Source organism: Macrotis lagotis, chromosome 2 (assembly GCF_037893015.1).
Source record: "Macrotis lagotis isolate mMagLag1 chromosome 2, bilby.v1.9.chrom.fasta, whole genome shotgun sequence".
NCBI classification, from domain to species: domain Eukaryota; kingdom Metazoa; phylum Chordata; class Mammalia; order Peramelemorphia; family Peramelidae; genus Macrotis; species Macrotis lagotis.
Window position 1 is genome coordinate 232,697,629 of NC_133659.1, and position 24,762 is coordinate 232,722,390.

Here is a 24,762-nt window from a genome sequence, read left to right on the forward strand (position 1 = left end):
GAGATGTAAAGAGGTTAAAAAACTTGGCCATGGTCATACAATTAATAAATATTAAGTTGAAATCTGAACTCGTCTCTCCTCACTCCAAAAATTTTGGCTATGTCTTATAATTAATAAATATTGTTGAAATTTGAATCTAAGACTCTCTTTACTCTAAGCCCAGCACTTATCCTAATATACCACATTACCTCTCCATTGACTCTTAGACTCTGGGAAGGAGAAGTGGGGAGCTGTTTTAAGGGATAAACCAGACCCTTAATGACTGTGTTATTAATTGCCAAATCAAATGTTAATGCCAAAGCTCATGATATATGCACAGGGTTCAAAGGAATCTTCATATAATAAATAATCAGCTGATAGAATGTATTAGATTATACAAACAAGAGCTTCAGGGATATTATTTATTATCATCAAACATTGTAACAAGGAGGAACTTTAGCAGAAGTCTTGCCCACATAATTGATTTGACAAACGAGAAAGATCAGGCACATAAAGAAGTGACTTGCCCAAGATCCAATAACAACTAGTGACAGATATGAAATTTAAACCCAAATCTCCTAATGAACAATCTAGTGTAATTTTCACTGTCATGTTACTTCTAGAAATTGTTTCAGTAAAATAAAAATGTACTAATGGCTTCTTTCTTTGTGTAAGGGCATAGGAAAGAAAGTTTCTAAGTCTTGGGTATGGTAGGATGATTCCATGTTTCTCTGAGAAAGGAAAATGGTAACAAGGAATAATAGATCTCCAGAGTCATTTATCTTTTTATAGTGGTAGATAACTGAAACCCTCATTACCCTTGGAGTGAGCTTACTTAAGAACTGTCGCTACTCTGCTCATTTCTAAAATATATCAGCTGCATCTGTGTTGGAATGTGACCCTCAGCCCTGAGGATTAATGAAGATGCTAGAATTCTGGAGTATTTGTCTTCATTATTCCCCACCCTCTAACAGGTCTTGCTGCCTCCAGGTTTACCCCTTTATGTCGCATCCTTCTTGCAACTGCCAGAATGATTTTTCTAGTGAAGAGGTCTGATTAGAAACCCCTCAATGACAGCCCATTGCCTATGGAAATGGAATAAAATTAAATTCCTTATTTGACATTCAATACCTTCCACAGTCTAGTTCTAACTTCTTTCTTATTCTGTCTTCCCAATAATACAAGACTCTTTCACTTTCTGCCTAGACTATACTCCCTCCTCACAGATTTAACTTCCTTCAAACTTACCTCAAATACCATCCCCTACAAGAGATCTGTCCTGATACCCCCTAGATCTTTTCCATCCCTCCCCTCAAACAGTATTGTATTTATTTTGTATATATTTTGTATAGATAGATATAGCTATAGTTATGTTTTACACACACACACACACACACACACACACACACACACACACACACACACAAACCTGCCCTGATAGAAAGTAAGCTTCTTGCAGCTTAGTTTTTTTTAATCCCAAGCATTCTAGCACAATGCCTACACATAGTAGGGACTTAATGTTATACATTTTACCCTTTCCTAATCTCATTCTGATTAAGTGCAAGTCTCTTTTATAAAACTATACACACATATGAATATGTATAGACATAAACATGTATATTCAACTCTGCTTTGAACAGGTATATTGGGGGGAGACTCACCATTTTATGAGTCCATTATATTCTGCCTGAATGGTAGAATTCAGTGATACTTTTCAGCTCCAAGTTGACATTGCAGAGTTTATAGGACTTTCCTTATACAGACTGGTACATCATTTATTCTTCAGATTTACCATCAGTCCATATAATTCTGTGCCAAACTCTATCAAGTATTTCAGACATTCAAGTGTCTTCTTGCATATATATATATATATATATATATATATATATCCAATAATAAAATCATTAGCATACATTGACTTCTGAGTAGCACTTCTTACTATGTCGAGTTAAAAATGTTTCCTCATGTCCATGAGCATATAAATGCAAAGACCCTCCTCACCCAGCTCTATTTTGATTCTTCCCATCTCTTAAATCTTATTGAAATCTCACTGTTCTTTCAAGGTCTTCCTTAGGTAGTAACTTCTCCAGGATTTCTTCTTTGATCCTTCCAATCTAAGTACAATCCTACCCTCCTGAAATCTTTTAGGTCACTCTGGCATATTTTTAATTACTTTTGAATTGCCCTGCACTTACCCATGTTCAAGTCTCTCTTGCATCTGCTTTATTACAATCTGCTTACATCTGCTTTGATGCTGCCATCCAGTTGTCAATTGTATATCACAAGGTATCAGTGTACACATCTACCATAAACACAGGCCTTCCTTCAGTACTGATATGGTAGAATTTGCTTTCCTCAAACAACTTTCAAGGGAGGAGTTTCACACTCATAAAATCTCACTTGTACAAATTAAATCAATACAGTTAGTGAAGAGATAGATTTAGTCTTGATTGTATTTCTTATACATTATGTCAGGTCAGAGGTCTTCATATGGATACCTAATATTTTGGAATAATTTATAGACTAGATATAAGACCATGGTTTAGCATTATATGTAAAACCTAGATTAAACTAGTTTTCAAAATTCAATTTTGGCATTATCAATAGCACTTCTGGGGAAATTTCTCTTACAAATTTTTTTGGTGTTTCATTTGTATAGATATCTTAATTCTCTTACTGTATTATAAACTCTGAGAATATGTATTATATCATACTTATTCATATCTCCACCCCTCCAGCCCCCAGTATCCAGCCCAATGCTCAAAACCAATATTTTTTACCAGAAGCTATGATTTCCTCATGTAAGAAATTCCCTCTATCATTTCAATTCAATAATTGTTCTGTATTTATGTTTTCAAAAAAATGGACCAGGGTGCTAAGATAAGTGATTTGCTTAAATTCACACAGCCAGTATGTGTCAGGAATAGAACAAACCCAGTTCCGTCAAGGCCAACATTCTATCTATCAAGCCACATTGCCTCTGTAATTTGCATATCAGTTGGTATTTAATAAATGATTACTGAATAAATAAGTCAATGAAGATTGAAACAATTTAGATTTTATTGTGGAATGAAAACACAGTTCAAAAACCAATTGTCCCTTTGATAGAGTGATTTTTATGTTGTTGCAGGGCATTCTCTTTTCCTCAGTGGAAAGTATCAAATCACCACCAGACCTAGTGAAGCTCTATCTCCACGAGTCCAATCGGGTTTATCGGGATAAGATGGTTGAAGAAAAAGACTTTGACACCTTTGATAAAATTCAAATTGAAGTGGTAAAGACTTTCTTTGATGTAAGTATATAGTGTCTTGGTATGTTCAAGTGACAAATAACTTTGCAAATACAAAGTTAAGAAAATTATTTTTTCTATTGGACTTTTGTATTCCACATCTTTTTTGTTCTCGATATTTATATCCTTTTTAAAAATAATCAAACAAAACAAATTCCCTCCTTAGCCATATCAAAAAAAAGATAGCAAAGGAAATAAGAAGAAAAAAGAATACATAGTTTAATCCATACTTTTTGAGATAATCAACCCTTAGTCTTAGCAAATGTGAAAAAAGCAGATGATATCTACTCCTTAGACTGAAGAGAGAATTCTGAAGATATGTGAAAGAGTAGGGGAAATCTGCTATATTATTGACTAAGAATTAAATTCTGCATTAATCACAGAAATCAATTATCATAATGAAGAAGCCTTGTCTAATGCAAGACTCTCTACTGCCAAGCCCCTTATGGATGTGCAACCAGCCTTGACTAGAACACTTCCAGGGATGGGGAGAGCAAGGAAGAGAGCTCACAATTTTATGAGTTAGCCTATTTCTATTCTTCTTGATTTGCAGAATTTAGCCCTAAGTTAATAATGAAGACTTATATGAGCTTCTCTTGTATTTACTAAAAGGTGAATTTGGTCTGCTTTAAATTTCTGTTCATATCACAATTTGGACACAACCTTTCTTTTCCAAGAATTCCATAGATATCCTAATGTTTTCTTGAATGTGTGCCATAAAAAATAGTGATATATGAATTCCTGAATGATTTTTTATTAATTGAATTAGAAGTATTTCCCAGGTGTCCAAAAGTATATGTTAATGATAATTTCAACAAGATTTCATATAAAATACATATTAAAAATAACTAGCATTAACTGACATATTCTAGTAGTCTAACCCTAACATAGTCTCTTCATAGGTGCCAGAATCAGATTTATTTATTTCTTTGGTCCTAAACTATGATTTCATCTGTGCAGGTGACACCTTCTATCTATGTATATAAGCAGATGTTGAAGTAAACTTGAAGTCTTAGAAAATTGCCTAGAATATTAAGAAGATAAGTGACCTACCTGGGTCCCATAACCAGGTTGGTTTAGAAGTAATTCTCAAACCAAGGATATCCTGTTTTCAAAGCCAGTCCTCTACCCATTGCATTGCCTCTCAACTATCAATGCCAAATGCCATAGTAAAATCCTTGAGAATAACTTGATGTTTTTCCATATTCTTTCATGGCAATTTTTGTGAGTCATTTACCATGTTTTTCTGTACCATGTTGTCATAATGAAATTTAAGAATGAATGGTTAGCTCTGAGGGATAACTTTCTAACAATTATAATCGCACACTTATTGCCTCATAAAGTAATGAATTAAAATCCCTGGAAGTGTTAAAGCAGAGACTAGATGGCTATCTGTCAAAGATACTGAAGGAAAAAAATCCTGCATTGGATTGAAGACTACACTAGATAAACACTAAAAACTCTTTAAAATGATTACAAAAAAAGTTAAGAAAATTATTTTTTCTATTGGACTTTTGTATTTCATATGTTTTTGTTCCCAATATTTATATCCTTTTTTAAAATAGTGAAGAAAAACAAATTCCCTCCTTAGCCATGTCAAAAAAAGAAAGAAGAGAAAAGGAAAAAATGCTTTGATCCATAGTCTTTGAGAAAATAAATTCTCAGTCTGTAGGTAGTTAGCTTGTTTATCATTAGTTCTTTGGAACTGTAGTTGATCATGGTTTATCAGTGTTCCTAAGTCTTTTAAAGTTGTTTGACTTTGCAAGAGTATTATTATATAAATTGTTCTCCTCATTCTGCTTACTTTACTTTGCATCATTTCATATGATTCTAAAGAGAATATTTAATTGTTGCATTAAATTTAATTATTAAACATTTAATATTTAGTTATAATATGGTTTAATAATTAAGAATATATCAGCAGGAAAGAGTAGTTATGTGGGTAGAAAGAAGAAATATGTAAAAGACAGAGAATTAAGAGAATAAAAGTGAAAGAAAGTAAATGAAAAGTCACCTAACAAAACTATGCTTAATCCAAAATAAAACTTTTCCAGATTAAGCAAGTTATCCTTGTTATTTGGTCTTTTTTTTAAACTTCTTACTCTATATAGTAGAACTATTCTACCTGATACCTTGCATTTTCCTGGTAATAGAAAAATCTATCTGAAGAGCATCATCTTATAGCATTTTCAAGGTCAGTAGCTTCCAATTATTCCCCTTTCACCACCAGTTTAACCATATTCCCTACATTTGGTCTAAAAATCCTTGAAAAGCCTTCATTCTCACTTCCTGTCCTCTTTTAGCTTTTTGTAGCCCTCAAGGAACAAGATATCCCTATGACTTATAAGTGAGGTCCTGCTTTAGTGGATCATTGAGCTTCTTTGCCATCCTGTTCCTTGAAACACTTAAATTGCCAAGGTAATATGATATAACAGTTAGAGAGAGCTCAAAGAAGAAGGCAGGAGATGAGACTGAAGACTGGACATTCAACTCTGTTAATGTTGGGGGCAGCTAGGTGGTGCAGTAGATAGCACCAGCCCTGGAGTCAGTAGGACCTGAGTTCAAATTTGACCTCAGACACTTAATAACTACCTAGCTGTGTGACCTTGAGCCCCATTGCCTTAAATAAAAAAATAATTTTTTTTAAAAAGGTTGAATGTTATTGTGGTAAGATGAGATCATAGATACTATTTTTCTAGCTAATGAAGGAAAATTAAAAGAAGGGGAAAGATGGAGAGAGTAAGAAAAAATAAAAAAATGACAAGGCAAAATTAGCAGATTCCTAATCATATACTCAGGAAATGTTAAGTAGTTTGGTCTAGAAATGACAAATTTCTTTCAAAGTTTAAATTTTTCAATTAAATTTGACTCTTCAGATTCAGTTCTATCTCCTTATAACCCCTTTCCAATATGAAAAACTTTGTCAATAGTCTAATAATCCATAAAATCTGCCCAATCTATATAAGGAAGTTAACCTTGATTCTACCTTTAAAATCAAGTTACTTATTTTGAATGACTAAAAATGAAATGACCTCACCCCCAAGTTCTTCTGGATATTACTTTGGTAAAGTCCTACCCCATGCATCATCAAGTGGAAATGACCTCAAAGTTTATATGAGAAGAGTATAAGCTTTGACATCAATAAGAAAATATTTTAGGAATAATAGACTTGCCATCAAATCAGCCACCTAAGTGCAGGGACAACCATTAGGCAGTTTCCTTATTCACAGAACAAGGGGGTTGTACTATATGACTTCTGAGGTCTCTTAAAATTTTAGATCCATGATCATATGACCCTATGACTTATTATTAGTCACAGCAGATCATTAAGTTATCAGTGTGGAAAAATTGATGTCTACATCAGTGGATGGAGTGACAGCTACATCTTATGGGCTATTTGCCATCCATTCTTCTTCATAGCCAACTCTGTGTGGTCCAGAATTTTCAGAACTCAGCTTCACATTGCTGGCTCATTAAGATAAATAAATAAATAAGCTTAGTACTGTCAGAATTCATCCTCTCTGTTGTATCATGAGTAAATGGATCCTTTTTCATGTTTTGTTCAGGACAGATTTCTAACATTCCAAACTCTGTACTTTACTGTTCCTTAATCCATTTACATAATTGTTCTATGCATACTCTCAGAGATCATGTGGTACAATTCAAAGCTGAGCAGGATTCCCTGTTACCTCATATTTGACAAGTAGTTGTCCAGACTTCTTTTTCTGACAACTTTCAGTGAGGATAAAGTCACTACCTCCTTTGGTAGCCCGTTCCACTTTGGAATATATTGAATTATCAGAAAGTTTTCCTTCCATCAAGCTAAAATTTACCTTTGTATCTTGTAACCATTTCTCTTAGTCCTGCCCTCTGAACTCAAATAGAAAATGTCTTCTCCCTCTTACACATTAGATTTGACTGTCTCTCTAAAATTTAAATCTTATTGTGACTATTTATCCTCCTGTATTCCCTTCCCCCTAAATAACCTTTATTTTTGTCCTAGGTAGCTGGCATACTTTATCAGGAGTATTAATTTCCTTTTCCCTGTAACTAATTTGGAAAATTCTCCTTATCTCCCAAATTCAACTGTATAATATCTTACTTTGAGGAAAATGAAATTCTAACTAATTGTATCCTAATAGGTGGTATTTTCTGGTCAAACCATGTATACCTCTCTTTTAGATGTGTCTGATTTTTCTATGCTTTCATAGATATTTAGATTAGTGAATCTTCCTTCACTTAGAAAACATTCTCTTCCATTCTGGGTACCTCATTTCCTTTATGACATTTTTTTTCCAGGTCTCATCAATTAGGCATCTGAATTCAAATAAGATATTTTACTTTAATTATATCATCCCCTAAAATGGCAACAATTTTCCATTTGTCTAAAACTTACAGAAATCTATTTACTGTTAAGGATTACTGTTGGTTTCATAGGCTTATTACATTCAAAAATTTTTTATTATAGACAATCACTAAGTTTCAGGAAATATGCTTTAGTACACATGTAAAATCCATGTAAATCCATGTAATGTCATATGCTCTCTCTCTAGGTCTCTAGGAAATCTCATCTATAAAATGAAGGAGTTGGGATAAATTGTCTCTAAGGTCACATAACTCTAAATTTATGATTTGTAAATATTTTAAGCTTATTAAAAAATAGTCTTCATTATTACTTCTTTGCCATGCACACCCCAAGAGAGATACTGATGGCATGCATGAACTAGATACACAAAACAAGAAATGTTCATCTAAGGTGATTTTTCAGTGGTACCTTAATACCATGAGAACATACTAATTCCCAGGTGTCAGATTACTAAGATCAAAAATATATAATAACTAATAATAATAATAATTTTATATACCACTTATGATGTGCTAGGCAGTGTGCTATGTATTTTAAAATAATTTTATTTGATCTTTACTACAACCTTGCGATATAGTTTCTATTTATTCCCATTTTATAGATGAAGAATCTGAGGCAAACAGAGGTTAACTGACCAGTCCAAAGTCATGAAACTAGTAGTCTGAAGTTGTATTTGAATTTCTTCCTGACTCCAGGTCCAGTAATCTATCTATCCATTGTGCCTCCTACCTGCCCCAGAGTTGGCCCTAACAATCCCTGTACTAGCAGATGGACTCCTCAAATATTTGTAAATGACTGCTTCAAAGGTCCACAAGAATGCCTTTCTAGCCCACTTAGAAAAAAGAACTGTCACCACTTCTGTTTTTGAAGGTACCAATGAATAAAGACATGACATGCCATTTCAAAGGCATTGTGAATGAAAACATCCAATTTTTCAGGAAGTTAAGAAATATGGTAGAAGTCAGCACTGCTGACCTATTTTTAAAGAAATCCTGTTAACTAAAAGTAAGGCAAGTTCTTTTCCTCTGAGCTAACATTCCTTGGAAATCAGTTAAGGAGTATCCTGAGTTTTGTGTCTTTTAATAGGATATGGAAAAAACTCTGGAGGAAAACAAGAAACTAAACATGTACTGCCATTTTGCAAATGGTATTGGTGAGCCCAAATACATGCCAGTGAAGACATGGGAACTTCTGACCCAAATCCTGGTGGAAGCCTTAGAAAATCACAATGAGGTTAACCAAGTAATGAACCTGGTTCTTTTTGAGGATGCTATGTGCCATGTGTAAGTATATTTCTGTTGTGGTGATTCCTTCCTTGCAGTTTCACAGTCTCCATTTGAGTGTTTGGCAATATTTGATTGAAGTACAGGAAAGCAACCAAAACAGCAACAAGCAAAACTCTTCCTCTTGCCACTCTGGAGGTGTTCCCCCATAACTTCTGTCATGAGGGGAATATAGTTATATACAAATTATATAATATGAAAAGAGCATGGAGAAGCTGGCTTTCCCTCTTCATTGATGTAATTCTCTGATTTTCTCTTTAAGTGAAATGTAAATTTGGTATTTGTTAAAGGTTTTACTTGTATTGTATCCTTAACTCTGGAACTGCTGAAAGCTTAGTCCCCTTTTTCTATTTCTCCATCTCTTGGATCACTGAGAGCTCTGGAATAGAAGGAGAACTGATTCTATTCAAATTGATTGCTTTTTCCACCCACATCTTCCAAAATCCCAGGAAAAAATCATACTGGTGAGCACAAAGACATTTTAGAATCATAAAAAAGAAATTGAATAGCTGTGTGGCCTTGGGCAAGCCACTTAACCCCATTGCCTTGCAAAAAAAAAAAGAAATTGAAGTATCAAGTTCATGTTCTTCTGTTATGTTCTTCTATATTTGTATAACCAGGTCATGGAAAGGAGACTCTTAAACTCATCCCAAGGAATTAATTTAAAATAATGAAATATTTACCAGACAATACTACTAAACATGCAATTTGTACCCTCAAAGTATATAGAAGTAGAAATTATGTGTTCTTCCTTTTAAAATATTAAAGGACTATATAACAATAATAACATTGGATAACAATTATGGTTTTATAACACGAGGACCAGAGATAGCTAACTCAAACTTGTCCTATGAGACTTGGCTATGTAGTAATAACTATGTTTTAAAAAGTATTTTTATTATTTAGAAGCAAATTTACCAGAACTTACATATCTTAGTCTTGCTACCTACTATCTGTGACTTTAGACAGAAATTCCATATCTAAAGACCTAGTTTAGTTTTTGTCATTTGTAAAATAATGGGATTAGACTGGAAATTTGCTAAAATCCCTCTTATCTCATATATTTTAGAATTCTATGACCAATATGCCATTTGGAGGTCACATAGGAAAAATGTTTTTGTGTACTAACCTATATATGTGTGTGTATGTGTGTGTTGTGTAATACATATATAATATATACATGTCTATATGTCTATATATATATAAAATCTGTCATAATCTAATTTATCTACTACCTTTATTTATTTATTTATTATTTATTAAATTTGACTCCTTTTTCTCTAAAAATGAAATCCATTTAAAGATTAAAATGAGGTACAAACGAATAGCTGGTTCTAATGGAACAATGATAATTTTGGATCAACCAATAGAGGAGTAGACATTATGACTTGGTAAGATAAAGGATAGGCACCTAAACCTATCTTTGACATATACTAGCTATGGGACAATGGGACAGTATCCAGACAGCTTTCTTAAACTATTTATTACAGACATCTGCACCAGTGCATCTATATCCACATCAATGAAACCACAAATCTAAACTTCAAAAAACAAAACAGATTCCAGGTTACAACAAGAAAATTTCCCTAAGGTAAAAAATCAGAATTTCTTAGGATTGAGGGACTAAAGTAAGTGATTTTTTTTTCAGATTTTAGGAGAAATTCACAGATCAGCAAAAGTAGTCATTCTATTTCAATAGTTTTCCATTTAAGATCTCCAGGTTTTTTATTTTCTATGTGTTCTTTCTGCTCTTATCAGGTTTTACTATCCTCTGTCCTTTTGCATCTCATGTTCTTATTTTAGAAATTGCATTTGTATTCTTTCCTCAAAAGCACAATTCCAATTTTCTACTCTGTCACATTTCTCCCTCAGACTATTTGATTTCTCATTTCTATTTTTTTTCAGCCTTTTCAATTGGTCCTTTCCTAATGATCATCTTATCCATCTATCCTGTCTTTTCCTTTATCTCTTTATTTTATTCTTTAATTTCGTATCTTTGTCCTTTTATATGTAACACTTATAAGTTATTGGGAATAAAGAACATTTAAATACTCTTTTAATCTCCTGTTAGTTTGTGTCTTATATAGCTCTAGTTGTGTTTTTTCTGTATATATGATTTACTTTAATTAGTGGGTGGGGTGAGTAGGAATTTGAAAAAAGGTTGTCTAAGCTATGTTATGCTACATTTTTGGTTGTATTATTTATCTGTAGAAAGTTAGCAATTGACTTAAACTTAGACTGCCATGATCTTCTGACCAAGGACCAAGAACAACATTAAAAAATGTTACTTACTTTTTAAGAATTTTTTATTTATTTGGTTAGTTATTTTTCATTAATTTTTTTTAATTTTGAGTTTCAAAATCTCTTTCTTTCTCCAGCTCTTACCCCACTCATTGAGCAAGCAAGAAATATATCAGTTATACTTGGAAAGTCATGAAAAACATATTTCAATATTACTCATGTTGCAAAAAAGCAAGAAAAATAAAAATAAATGAATTGAAAAAATATGTATATAATCTGTACTCATAGATAACCAGTTCTCTCTCTCTCTGAAATTGGATAGCATTGTTAAATATGAATCCTTTGAAATAGTTTTGAATTGTTTTATAGAGTAGTTAAGTCTTTCACATCAGTGTTACAATATTGCTGTCATTGTGCACAATGTTTTCCTTGGTTCTGATCACTTCACTTTGCATCAGTTCATACAAGTCTTCTCATAAACTTTATCATTTTCTATACCACAATAGTATTTCATCATAATCATATGCCACAATTCATTTATCCATTCCTCAATTGATAGGCACTCTTTCAATTTCCAATAGAATATGACTTGCTTTTAAAAAATACTATTTTTAATTTAAATGTTGTCCATTGTCTCTGTTAAAAGATATACAGTTGAATTTTCATGACAAGTCTATAGTTGACTTTTTAGTAGACTAGACATCTTTTGGAGCTGAATTATTGCTTACTTATTCTGAACATAAGAGTGAATAAACCATGTGGCATGATGGGTTGAGTCTGGGCTTTATTATAATTGTGTGTAATAATAGAAGTGTGTACTCTGATGTTACAGGCAACAGTGTACTACTAGTAATAGGTTTAACTACAAACTCCTTAAAAAGTATATGCATGATTCATTTTAAGTTTAAGATGAATTATTGGTATTTTTCATAATTTCCCTAAATTTAAAAAATTAACAAAACAATGAAACAAACCCTGATTTGTAGCATTTATCAAATTCAATATGAAATATAAATACTCAGTTTGAAAATTTAACAACAGATGTTTTCAAGCCAGTACAAGCTGTCTCTGACAAACTCCTGGTTAGAAAGATTTTTGTTAACCATCATCTTTTTCTGTTCATCTCAATCTTAAGAAACAGGTAACATGATTACCTTTTTATCACTGAGAAAACTGAACCCTCATGGCCACAAAAGTGGTAAATGGTAGATCCCAGACTCCAAAGGAAGTCAAGCTGGCAGGAACTTACCCCCCCCAAAAAAAACTATAAAATACCTCCAAAAAAAATCCTAAAGTAGCAGAACAACAAAAGGATAGTGTCAAATAATCTTCCAGTCCAAGACAACTTAGAAGGCAACAGGAAGTCCTGTTTCACTCAAGTTAAAGGGGTGGACAGGCTAGCACAAGTGGTATCCAGGCAAGGCAAGAATAGACTGCATCCCATCATCCCAGCTTCAAGGCCCTGAGCCCAGCACAGGTCAGCAGTAAGACCCTATACTATTCTGCCCAGCAGGGTAGTGACAAGGCCACAGTACAACAGGCCAGCTGTGAGTCTTTGCACCCCCAGCAAAAGAAGTTGGGACAATGCTTCCTCCATCCCAGGAACAAATTGAAGAAATAAATGAGAGTAATACAAGAGAATCATGAAAAATTAGTCACAGCTTGCTAATGACAACATAAAAATGGGAGGGGGGGGGAATATACTAAAATTCTCTAAAGAATTCCTTTAAAAAAGCAGAATTGGCCAAATAGAAAAGGAAACACAAAAATTCACTGAAAGAAATAAATTCCTCAAAAAGTAGACTTGGTCAAATGGTGAGAAAAAGGTACGAAAGCTCAATAAGGAAAATCATCCTTAAAAATGAGAATTGAAGAATTGAAATCTAATGACTTTATGAGACAGCAAGAAATAATCAAACAAAATAAAAAGAATGAAAAAATAAAAATATGAAATATCTTATTGGAATAACAAATGACCTGAAATATAGATCAAGAAAAGATAATTTAAGAATTATTGTGGAAAAAAAATAATTATTGTGAGTTCCCTGAAAGCCATAATAATAAAAAAAAGGTCCTAAACATCAACTTCCAAGAAATTATCAATCAATGTTTCTCCTTTCAGTCTCCTGAATTCAGCTACTGATACAGGGAGTTCCACTAGAATTACAAATTCTTTGAAGATGCTCTTTTTTTTTACTTCCAAGGTTATCTTCAAAGAATAAGTATAAAAACTCTCTCTTTTGCCTATAAACATAATTTAAGACGTGCTGAAAGTCCCCTTGCTGAAAAGTATCTTTTTCTATCATCTTGTTAGAAATGCCCATGGTTTTTACTCCCTACATTTACATTGCATTTCTCCTATTAATGAATATTGTTTCATGTCTTAGTGAATATTTTATAATTCTTTTAAGAAACCTTTGTTTGTAACCCTTGACTAATTATATGTGGGGGACAGGTATCATTCTTATATATAATAATCAATTGATTACATATCTTGGATACCAAACAATTTAAGAGAAATTTATTACAAGATTTTTTCACCAATTAAGCACCTCCATTCTCATTCTAAATGTATTGTCATCTGTGCAGAAGTTTTTCAGTTTAAAAGAATCAGTTTTCTTGCTTGGTTAAGACTACTCTTAGCTGTGAGAAGTATACAATTTTTCTTTAGGTAGCTTTTATCTGCAGTCTTCACATAGTAAAAACTTCCAAGGTATCCATTCTAGACTCTCCTTTTTAGTCAGTTTCTATCTCTGTTTCGTAATCCTTATGCTACAGATTCCCATGTTTCTATTGTGCTTCACTCTCAAAATAATGTTAATTTTTTGCTGATATGAGAGGACACTGCCCCATGACAGGGTTCTTCCCCTACTACATCCCTGATTATGCAGCCCACCACTGACCTATACCCTCTCTTCATTACTTTTTATTTTTCTCATTTTCCTGAAAATCTCTCTGGACCCAAGTTTTCCCACTCTCCCTAATGCAGTTACTTTGAGGGTATCCACTCTTCCCTCCCTGTAGTTTTGGGATTTCAAACACCAAAACCCCTAGATCACACCAAGTATAAGGTTTCCATCTCCTTTCAAAGAATATCTCTCTTTGTTTATAAGATATTCATCAGTGGACACGACCCCCACCACCAAAGGAACTCTTTCTCCCCCTTTCAATCCTTTCTTCCCCTCCTCAAACACTCCTCTCTAGGCTTTTCTTCCTGAAACTACAGGAGTAAACTTCCCCTCATTACTAATCCTCAATACATCAGACATTCTTCTTTGATAGTCTTCTTGCTTGCATGTATCCTCTCATCTGTAGTCTTCCCACCCCCCAATAAAAAAATGTTGATTTACCTGGAGTCAAGGTAATGCCAGACTCTGCCCATAATACCTCTTTTCCATCTCTTCACTAATACCTCTGCCCAGTTTCTACCTTCACCTCTATCTCCTTGTGTACATTTAGGAAGTCTCTTACTTGCCCTCTACTGTCACTCTATTGTTACTGACCTTGGTTGTTGCTTTTATTCATTCCTATTACTTGTACTGTTTGAGATACAAATAGTCTCTTCAGTTCTGCTTTTTTTCCCCCTAAAAATGTTTCAAATGCTTCTTTATTATTGAGTATTTATTTTTTATCATGTCTGTTTAAGCTTAGATACAAAGGGTAGGTCACCCTGAACTGTATTCAAAGCTCTATTCCTCTCTGGAACTTCATTCCATTCACTCCCATTTTCTAGTGGGTACAAAATAGGCTTGTGTTATTCTAATGTCCTTTGTTTATCAGAAGATATTTCTTCTGATCACTATCTGAATTCTTTCAACTGGTATTTAATTTTTATTTTTAGAAGCTTAAAGCAATTCTTTTCTATTATTTCCTTCATTGTGGTGTTAAGGGTTTTTTTTTCATGTCATATTCTTCTAGAAGACCTATGACATTACTTGGATAACGAACATTTTCTTTTAAGATTACGGGGGGGGGGGGGTTGTTTCTCTTCTTCCAGATTGTCCTTCAGTTCAGTTTCCATTCCCAATCTGTTGTTTTTTCCTTTTGTTTCTTTGATGAGGTTTGCAATTGCAGATTACATTTTTTCTAATATGCACAGTATAGCTTTTTTTCCTGTGTGGGCAATAAATTGCTCTTAGAGTTCTCATTTCTCTTTGGAAATATTCAGGAACAGCATGTTGTGGTTCCATGTTTTCAAATTACACAGGATCCTCTCTAATTAAGTCTTGTATCATTTGCCTTCATTGTGTAGCATTTATTCATAAATACCTGAACTTCTGATCTGGAAGCCATATTTCCTTCTGTTGTTACTGTTTTTCCTATTGATTTCTTTGTAATGTTTAAAGTCTGAGTTTTCTTCCTGAAGAAGAAATCTTTGATAATTTCAGTCTTTTTATTCCCTATTTTTCTACTATTCACTTTCTATCTCCTTTGTCATTGTGTTGGTTTCCTGGAAACTGGGTTTCAAATCTTCTCTGCCTCCTCCCACATTGGGCAATTCAGGGTTCAATAGCCTAAATCTCTGCCATAACTGACTTTGGGTAGACGGGTAGACAGAACTGGATCCATCCAGTTACTAAGTACTTAATGGGATACTGCACAGTACCACCTCCCTCACTTTCCCCACATACACAGTGTCCTGTTCCTCTGTTCATTTATATAGCCACACTTTTAGTATGGGTTTCCATACCAGCTCCAAGAGTTTGTAGCTTTGCCAACACCACACACATGCACACACAGACATACACATACACCCCCACAAACACACATGAACATGAACACTACCCCCACCCCTTCCCTCAGGCTAGCCATGGAGCCTGAAACTTGGGTCTCCCCAGAATTGAAAAGATTAAAAGAAGATCCAAGTGTGCAGTTGTATATTGAGAAAAAAAAAAGCTTCTCGTTATGTGTGTTCGATCTGGTTCTGCCAATATAATCTCAGGGCAAGTAGCATGGAAGGTGGTTTTGCTGTTGATTTTTTTGCTTTTTAACCTTTTCAATCCTGGGTGTCCTAGACTATGGAGACAGCTGAAGTTGCCTTATCTTTGGCATGTAATTTCTATTTTGGAGAGATTTAAGAATTTATAGGGATGAGGGAAAATGTCTAGTCTTTCATCTTATTCCTCATTCAACTCAGAAGTCCCTGGCTTATGGAATCTTGCAGGATAAGTTTCCTGGAATGTGGTAGAGGAATCAGATATGTTCCAGGATGTGCATCCAGGTGAGAAATGAGGAATCATTCAGAGCTGAGCTCCCTCCTTCAACAGAGGTTTGGGTGTTCATGGCTACACCCTTCAATCAGGGGAGTAGGGGTGAAGTATCAAGGATAATGCTATCTTACAAGATTCCAATATGAGTTCTCAGCACATTGTCCAAAAGTAATGCAGCCAGGTGAGATACTAGATTATGACTGCAGATGAAAAAACTGGATCAGGTTAAGTGAATTGCCCAAGGTCATAAAGATATTTAGTTGCACACGCAGGGAGACAAGTACTAAGTACTTCGATAGAATTTAAAATTCACAAAAAGAAGTAATATGAAATTGGGTTGGGAGGGTCAGTGGACTTTATAATACAGTTCCTGAAATGCCAATGTAAAATGTTTTATTTTGTTCTATAAGTATTCTATAGACAATGAAGATTTTTGATCATGGATGTAGCATGATCAAATCTTAGGAAGATTGTTTTGGAAGTTGTGTAGGGAGAGGAGAGAGGAATTGAAAACACAGACCAACTGGGCAGCTGTTAGAATAGTTCAGTTAAGTTGTTGAGCACCTAATGAGGAGTTGACAACTGTGTCAGGGTAGAGAAAGGTGAGAGGAACTGTGAAAGCAGAATCAGCAAAACTTGGACACTGAATACAGTAGGGTGAGGGAGAGAGAGTCATCAATGACTGATGTTGGGAAATTGAATGTCTACGATGATGGTGGTTGCCCTCAAAGAAATAGAAAAGTTTAGAGAAATGACAGAGGTTTAAGAGGTACAATATGAGTTCCCTTTTGGACATGTTGAATTTAATACTCTTAAGGAACATCCAGAAGATAATACTCTATAGTCATTTTGACACTGTGCCTGGAGTTTAAGAGATTGTAGATCTGGCTCTTGTTCAGTCATTCAGTCATGTCTGACTCTTCATGATCCCATGAACCATACTGTCCATGAACTTTTATTGACAAAGATATTGGAGTAGTTTCCCATTTCCTTCTCCAATGAATTGCTCAGGTTCAAAAGAATAGTTATGTGTTAGAGGTAGAATTCAAATCTAGGTCTTCCAAGCTTTAAGGTGAAAACAGAGTTTAAGTGACTTGCCTAAGGTCACACAGTAATTGTCTGGGACAAGATTTGAACTTGGGTCTTCCTTACTTCAGACCCAGAGCTCTATCCATTGAACCACTTAGCCCACAATTTATTCGTGAAATATAATTAAGAAAAAATCTTGATTTTTCAGACAGAGGTTAAAATCATTGCTCTAATTCTGATGAGTTCAAATATTACCTCTCACAATAGCTGTGGACCTTTGAGCAAATCCCTTAATTTCTCTGAGTCTGTTTCTTCACCTCTAAAATTATTCCCCAGAATATTATAAAGATAAAATGATATGTATGTAAAGTGCTTGCAAACCTTAAAGTACTATATTTAAATATTATTATTGCTATTATTCTTATTTTTATTATTTCTAGGTCTCAGTTTCCTTACCTGTAAAATGAAAGAATTAGATTATGTGATCTCTAAAGTCCCTTGATTGTCAGATATTCCTTTGTACATGCAATCTCTTTTAAGAAAACTCTGAATTTTTAAGGACATTGAGAACCATTCATGACCATTGCTGCTAAAAACTTAAGTTTTCAGTCTTAATAGCCAAACTTCCCCATGTACAATGTTATAAGAGGTTTGATAAGTTGTTCCAACATTAGTGTTTAACATGAGTTAAAAATAAAACATTCCATTTCTTGTTTTAGTAGGTTTAGTCTAGTTCCTTACTTATTAGTGGGTATAATCCATTCCAAAAATCTTCTCCTATTTTCCCCTTCATTTGTCTTCTGCTTTCCTTTGCCATTTCAAAAACGGTTTATTAAATGCCAAAGGCTGAGCTAAATATTGCAGACTGAAAACCAAAAATGGCACAATATCTGTCGCAAGAAGTTTACAATCTGGGGTGGCTAGGTGGTGCAGTGGATAAAGCACTGGCCCTGGAGTCAGGAGTACCTGGGTTCAAATCCAGTCTCAGACACTTAATAATTACCTAGCTGTGTGGCCTTGGACAAGCCACTTAACCCCATTTGCCTTGCAAAAAAAAACTTTAAAAAAAATTTACAATCTAATGGAAGAATACAGCATGTACATTATATATGTATGATTCAAAGTAGAATGGAATTAGCAAAAGAAAAAAAAGAATGAGGAGTTTTTATTAAGTATGTGCCAAATACTGTTCTAAGCATTAATTCAGATACACAAAAAGTTATTATATTCTAATGACAGAACCAATAAAATATAAAGAAGTTGTGGTCAAGGAAGAGTATTTTGGTCAAATCATAGAGGATGATGAATGATTTTTTTCACAAACAATAATATTTATAATTGGTTCCCAGAGCAAAAAAAAAAAAAAAAAGACAGTATGTCATAGTAAAAGCTCACTTAAAGTCTGTAAGAACTAGATTTGAATTCTACCTCTAACACATAACTAGTTTTTTGACCCTGAGCAAGTTATATGTACATAGGGCAGTCTGTTCTGGGGGCAAAGCAATACATGAAATTCATACAAATAAACATGGAAGACAGGAGCTCCCAAATGACTGGTTAATAGGGTTTCCCTAAGGCTGAGTTTCTGAACCACTCTCTTACCTGCCAGTACACAGAAACTATACTATAACTTCCCCTGGCATGCCAGAGGGAGAAGCCCAGATTCTAATAACCAGGAACAGGGTTGCTTCTCCTGCTCACTTTTTCTCTTTGACTAGTAATCCGTAGGCTCAGAAGAGAAGTAGTAACTGAAAGTGACAATGCCTAGCAGGCATTTTCTCTCTAGCTTAAACTGGAATCTGATACATAGAAGACATAAATCTAAGAAGCTCTTTTTTATGACTCCCTTTCCTATAATTGCACCTATATAAGAGAACTATTCCATATCTTTTTTTTTAATCACTCTCCTCAAGTTCTGTCCAATCCTATCCTGAAGTGAGGTGACTCACTTCACTCAGATACAAAATACTGACCATGATATAGGGCAACATTATATAGCACATGTATTCTTACCTACATAAGGAATAGAGGTAGTCATTATAGGTAAAATGATAATTTTGGTTAAAAGAAATTAATGCAATTACTATAAGGGAAACAGTTGAATGGGTAAAAAACCCATTTATTAAATTTGTTTTACAAGGGTTTGGTATTCAATATATAAATATGTATATGCATACACATGTGTATGTATGTATGTATACAGCAAGTAGTTGCAGGATATAGACAAACAATTCTCAAAAGAATTACAAATGATTAAAAACTATATAAAAGAATACTTCAAGGGCAGCTAGGTGGTGCAGTAGATAAAGCACCAGTCATGAAGTCAGGAGGATCTGAGTTCAAATCCAACCTCGGATCCTTAATAATTACATAGCTGTGTGACTTTGGGCAAGTCACTCAACCCCATTGCCTTGCAAAAAAACAAAAAATTAAAAAATTAAAGAAAGAATACTTCAAATCACAAATAAGACAAATTAAAATAAAAATAGCCCTAGGTTTCATTCAAGCCCTGTAAATTAACAAAGATGAGCAAAAAAAAAGACATAGTTATATATATATATATGCATATACACACACACACATTTATATGGGTGTATATATTAAACAACATTGGAAAATAATCAATGTTGGGAGTGGGGTGAAAAGATAAGATTCACTGGTACATCTTTGGTGATGCTGTGACTCAGGTTAATTATTGTGGAAAGAAGATTAAAATTATGCAAATAAAATTACTAAAAAATTAGAACTCTTTGACCCAGAGATTTCAATACTAGTATTATACATCAAGGAAGCCATTGACAAGAAGAAAGTTCTCATATATGCTAAAATATTTATAACAACACTTTTTTGTGATAGCAAAGCACTGAAAACAAAATAAATGTTCATCAACTAAGAAATGGATAAATAAATTTTGTTAGATGAAAATAAAGGAATATTACCACTGTACTGTAAGATATAATGAATATGGCAAATACAGAAAAGGATAGGCAATTCTATATGAACTAATGCTGAGAAAGTAAGTAAAGCCAGGAAAACGGTGACTACAGCAATGAAAAGTGACTACAACAAAAGAAACTCACAAAAAATTAAAAACGAATGTTGCAAGATTATATAGAAAAGCAGGACTCAAAAGAAAAGATATGAGAGGATATCCCTTCACAAAATTAGGAGACCCATAAGTATTGGGCACCACAAATATTTTCAGACTTTTTTGTTGTATTGATCAATTATTCTATTTTTTCTCATCATTTCTACTTTTTTCTCTTAAAATTATATTTGGTATATATGATGACTCTGGGATAGAATAGAAAACTATATTGGGAAAATAATGATGATATAAAAATACATAATAAAAACATTTCAAAAGTAAATGTTTTTAATGTAAAAAAATAAAAAAGTAAATGTGGAATTACAAAGAATTCAACATAAAGAAGAGATATAAAAAGATAAATTTTTCTGGTTTTGTAGAAGTTTGAATTATGCAGGCATGGCATATTGCATAAGTTTTTAGACTTTTCCACTGTTGTTATTATATTTTTTTAAAAATATATATTCTTTTCACGTAAAATGATTCTCTAGAAAGTTGAAATGGAAAGGATACTTGAAAAAATTTAAATGGTGAAAATTCAATAAAAATTCATTTAAATTTTAAAATAAGTTAAGAATAAATGAACAGAGATGGAGAAAAGAAAAGATTATATATCCATTTTACAAATTCAAAATCATCAATAATTTATGCTAGTAAGGAACTTAGAAATTATTTAGTCTAACTCTAATTTTTTTTGTAAAGGAGAAAATGGAGACTCAGAGAGTAAAGTATTTTCCCAATATCACACAACTAGTTAGTTAATTTGTCTATCTTTAATTATCCTGCATCAATTTCCCCAGAGAATTTCTCAACATTGAAGGAGTAGGGTTCTGTCTGCAGAGAATGGGGTTTATGTCCATAAAACAGAGCTTTTGTCACCTGGAGCTTACAGAACTATTGAAAAGATAGCATAGAGGACATATTCAGATGGATAATAATTCATTTGAGAAGGGTATACTTGTCTACAAGGGCACAGGTGAATAAAAATTTTCATTCACAGAAAAATGAAAGCCATCAGACATTCCTATGAATATCATGTCATAGTCTACCTTTTCTGATCCCCCAAGTTGTTGGTACTCTCTTATCAAATTATCTTGTATTTACTCGCCTATTTACATAATGGATCCCCCTAAAAATGTCATTTTGTTGAGGGCAGGTATTCTTTCAGTTTTGTCTTTAAATCCTCAGTTCACTGTCTTATATATAGTAGGTTCTTAATAAGTGTTTGTTGAATTAAATTGAATTATTGGCGGGCTTGAAATTCAGCTTCAATGACTCATGACTCCCAGATCAGTGCTCTTTCCATTGTTTCTCAACTTACTTAAAATAAAAAATGAGTTTTAAATCAGATAAGGTCATAGGTCATTTGTTTTCTCCATCTCTTTTAATTTTTATCAACATTTGGCAATATGAAAAAAGAAAAATCAAATCTTTTCAAAATAAAAATAAATTTTTAATAGGTTAATTATAATTTTTGGTTTGTTTTTCTTGTACTACTCTTTAGTTGCCGAATCAACCGCCTCCTAGAATCCCCAAGGGGAAATGCTTTACTGGTTGGAGTAGGTGGGAGTGGCAAACAAAGCCTGACAAGACTTGCAGCTTTTATCAGTTCCATGGATGTTTTCCAGATCACTCTAAGAAAAGGTTATTCCATTTCTGATCTTAAGGTAAGAGCTAAGTCAAGCAAAAAGGAACATTGACATCTCTTCCTGAAGCAGGAAAATTCTGAGCAGAGAGGGAGATATTGTGATCTTTTTTTCTTTTCATTTTAGTGACAAAAACCGTTATTCAGACAAATACTATAATCCTTTTCTTTTTTCTATATTTTTATAATACTTTCCTTACAAGCAGATCCCTATAAGCAAGGAATGTACCTAACAAACCAGCACTCTGTTAAAATAGTTTATCTTTTTAAAAATGTTAAGCCTTCCCTAGTCTTTATATTGACTTTGTACTAGTCTGGTATATAATCCTATCTAAACTAGTGTCTCCAAGTTATCTCGCCAATCCCTCCTAGTTATACAGTTATAAATTGCTTGAGGCTACCTTGTATTAACAAAGACTCTGAAACTAGCATCTCTAGTTTGGGTACCTATAAAACTATAAATTCTAAGATTAAATTACAACTCTGAACCCCTCCAGATACATGCAGGAATATAATTTTATGTCATGCATTAAGCTACTTCTTAGTCCCTCCCTCATGCCACCCTAAGTCCTCCCCCAAGAGTTTCTTGAAAAGTCCTTCTTTCCCTCTACTTACTGCTAACCTCAGTTGGTCCAACTGCTCTTCTTGGCTGCTAATTTGCCACTATACTTCTCTTTTCATACCCAGCCACCTCCCTTTTGCTACACATGGCTATTGCTGCTGTTTCTTCTTGCCATCTTGAAAAAATTCCCTCTGATATAAACACAGAGAAAAATCAGAAACCTTCCATTTCTTATAGTTCTTCATGGCTGTCTCCACAGCTGGACCTGGCCAACCAGTGCCTAAAAGCTGGAGTAAAGAATATAAGCACTGTGTTTCTCATGACTGATGCCCAAGTTGCTGATGAAAGGTTCCTTGTCCTCATCAATGATCTGTTAGCATCTGGTAAGACACCTTAATAATTTTTCCATTACCTTAACTCTTGGAGGACCCAGACACTGCCCATCAGTGAGCAGTGTCTTTTGAAAGGCTTATAATATGAAAGAAGTGATTCAATTTGTTCCATCTGGCCCTACAGGCAAACTAGAAAGAATGAGTAGAAACAACATTAAGACAGATTTCAATTCAATATAAAAAGTAATAGTGCTCAGAACTGTTTAAAAGAGGAATAAGTTGTCTTAGGAAGTAGGGTATTCTCCTGATTGAAGGTCTTTAAGCAAAATATGGATGATCAGTTTTTGGGGTCTCTTATAGAAGAATTTCTTCTTCAGAAACAAGTTGGATGAGATGACCTCCAAGTTTTCTTTTCAGTATTGAGATCCTGTAATTCCTTGACAAGATTTGTATAAGAGAATTCTTTGTCCCAAGAATGTTCTCTTCCAAGGAGCTTTACCTCCCATGTTCTTAGAAACAAAGGAAATAATCATTCTAGAAATAAAAGGCATAGAATCCTAAGAGATGCTAATTAAGTTGGAGGTTAACTTGGAATTCCTCAAGCAGAGAATGAACTAAAAAAAAAAAAAAACTTAAACTGTATGCCAGTCAAGTCTCAGGAAAAATAGATATTTTGATCATATCATTACACCTTACTAGCAACCTTTATGTGAGGAGGAGGGAAAAAAGTAAAGAGGGTCTATCCCCTAGAGACAGCAAATAATTTCACATATCACAGATATAAATTAGTAAGGACAAAGACCTTTGGACATGAGCAAGAAGAATTAATAAAATGGGAAATTTAAAATATAAGACCTATGCTTTGGATTGGCAGAGTTACAAGATGGTATGATAGAGAGTAAGAATCACGTAACTAGCCTCCAAAGACTTGAGTTGCATTCCTAATTTTACTACTTACTGGTGTTGTGATCTTATGCAAATCACTATTTAAATACAAGATCTTTGCTTTGGATTGGTGGAATGACAAGATAGCATGATAGAGGATAAGAGTCATATATTTAATCTCCAAGCAAAATCCTATATTAGTAATAGAGATATAAATACAAAAAAAGAGACAGTTTCTGTCCTCAAGTATCTTAAATTCTAATGAAAAAAATAAAACATTTAGAGTAGGAGTAGCCAGAGAAAGAAATAAAGGAAGATCTGAGAAATCACAAAGATAGTAAATGAAACAATAGTACAGTTGACTAACATCCTTGAAATGGGCAATGTGTGGTGGTTTCATTAAAATTCTAAGAGAGAGGGGTGGCTAGGTGGCGTAGTGGATAAAGCACCAGCCTTGGAGTCAGGAGTACCCGGGTTCAAATCCGGTCTCAGACACTTAATAATTACCTAGCTGTGTGGCCTTGGGCAAGTCACTTAACCCCATTTGCCTTGCAAAAACCTAAAAAAAAATTCCAGGAGAGAAGTGGGGCAGAAACTGGTAGGAGTGAAGATAAAGACACAAGTCATTAAACAGTACTCAGCCTCAACTCCTCACAAGCATGGTCTCTACTGGTCCTATTTGGATGATGGAGCAAAGACAAAAGAAATAGGCTAGAAAATATTCTGGATTAAAAGGAGGACATCCAGTCCCAGAGAGTGAAGATTTTGATAATTCTAGTGTTTTACTTAGGATAAGTTTGAAACTATAAGCAAGTGTCCATAGAGTCGTATCACATTCCTATGTTACTAGTAC

General features: G+C 33.8%; 1 protein-coding gene across 1 annotated transcript in view; it reads left to right on the forward strand.

Annotated features, from left to right (window-relative positions):
• DNAH9 (dynein axonemal heavy chain 9) overlaps nt 1–24,762 on the forward strand; it is a 546,775-nt gene that overhangs the window by 347,260 nt on the left and 174,753 nt on the right. The window contains exons 39-42 of the mRNA XM_074225133.1: nt 3,110–3,271; nt 8,721–8,917; nt 21,990–22,152; nt 22,952–23,075. Of these exons, the coding sequence (XP_074081234.1) occupies nt 3,110–3,271; nt 8,721–8,917; nt 21,990–22,152; nt 22,952–23,075 (646 nt within the window). The remainder of the gene's footprint in view (nt 1–3,109; nt 3,272–8,720; nt 8,918–21,989; nt 22,153–22,951; nt 23,076–24,762) is intronic.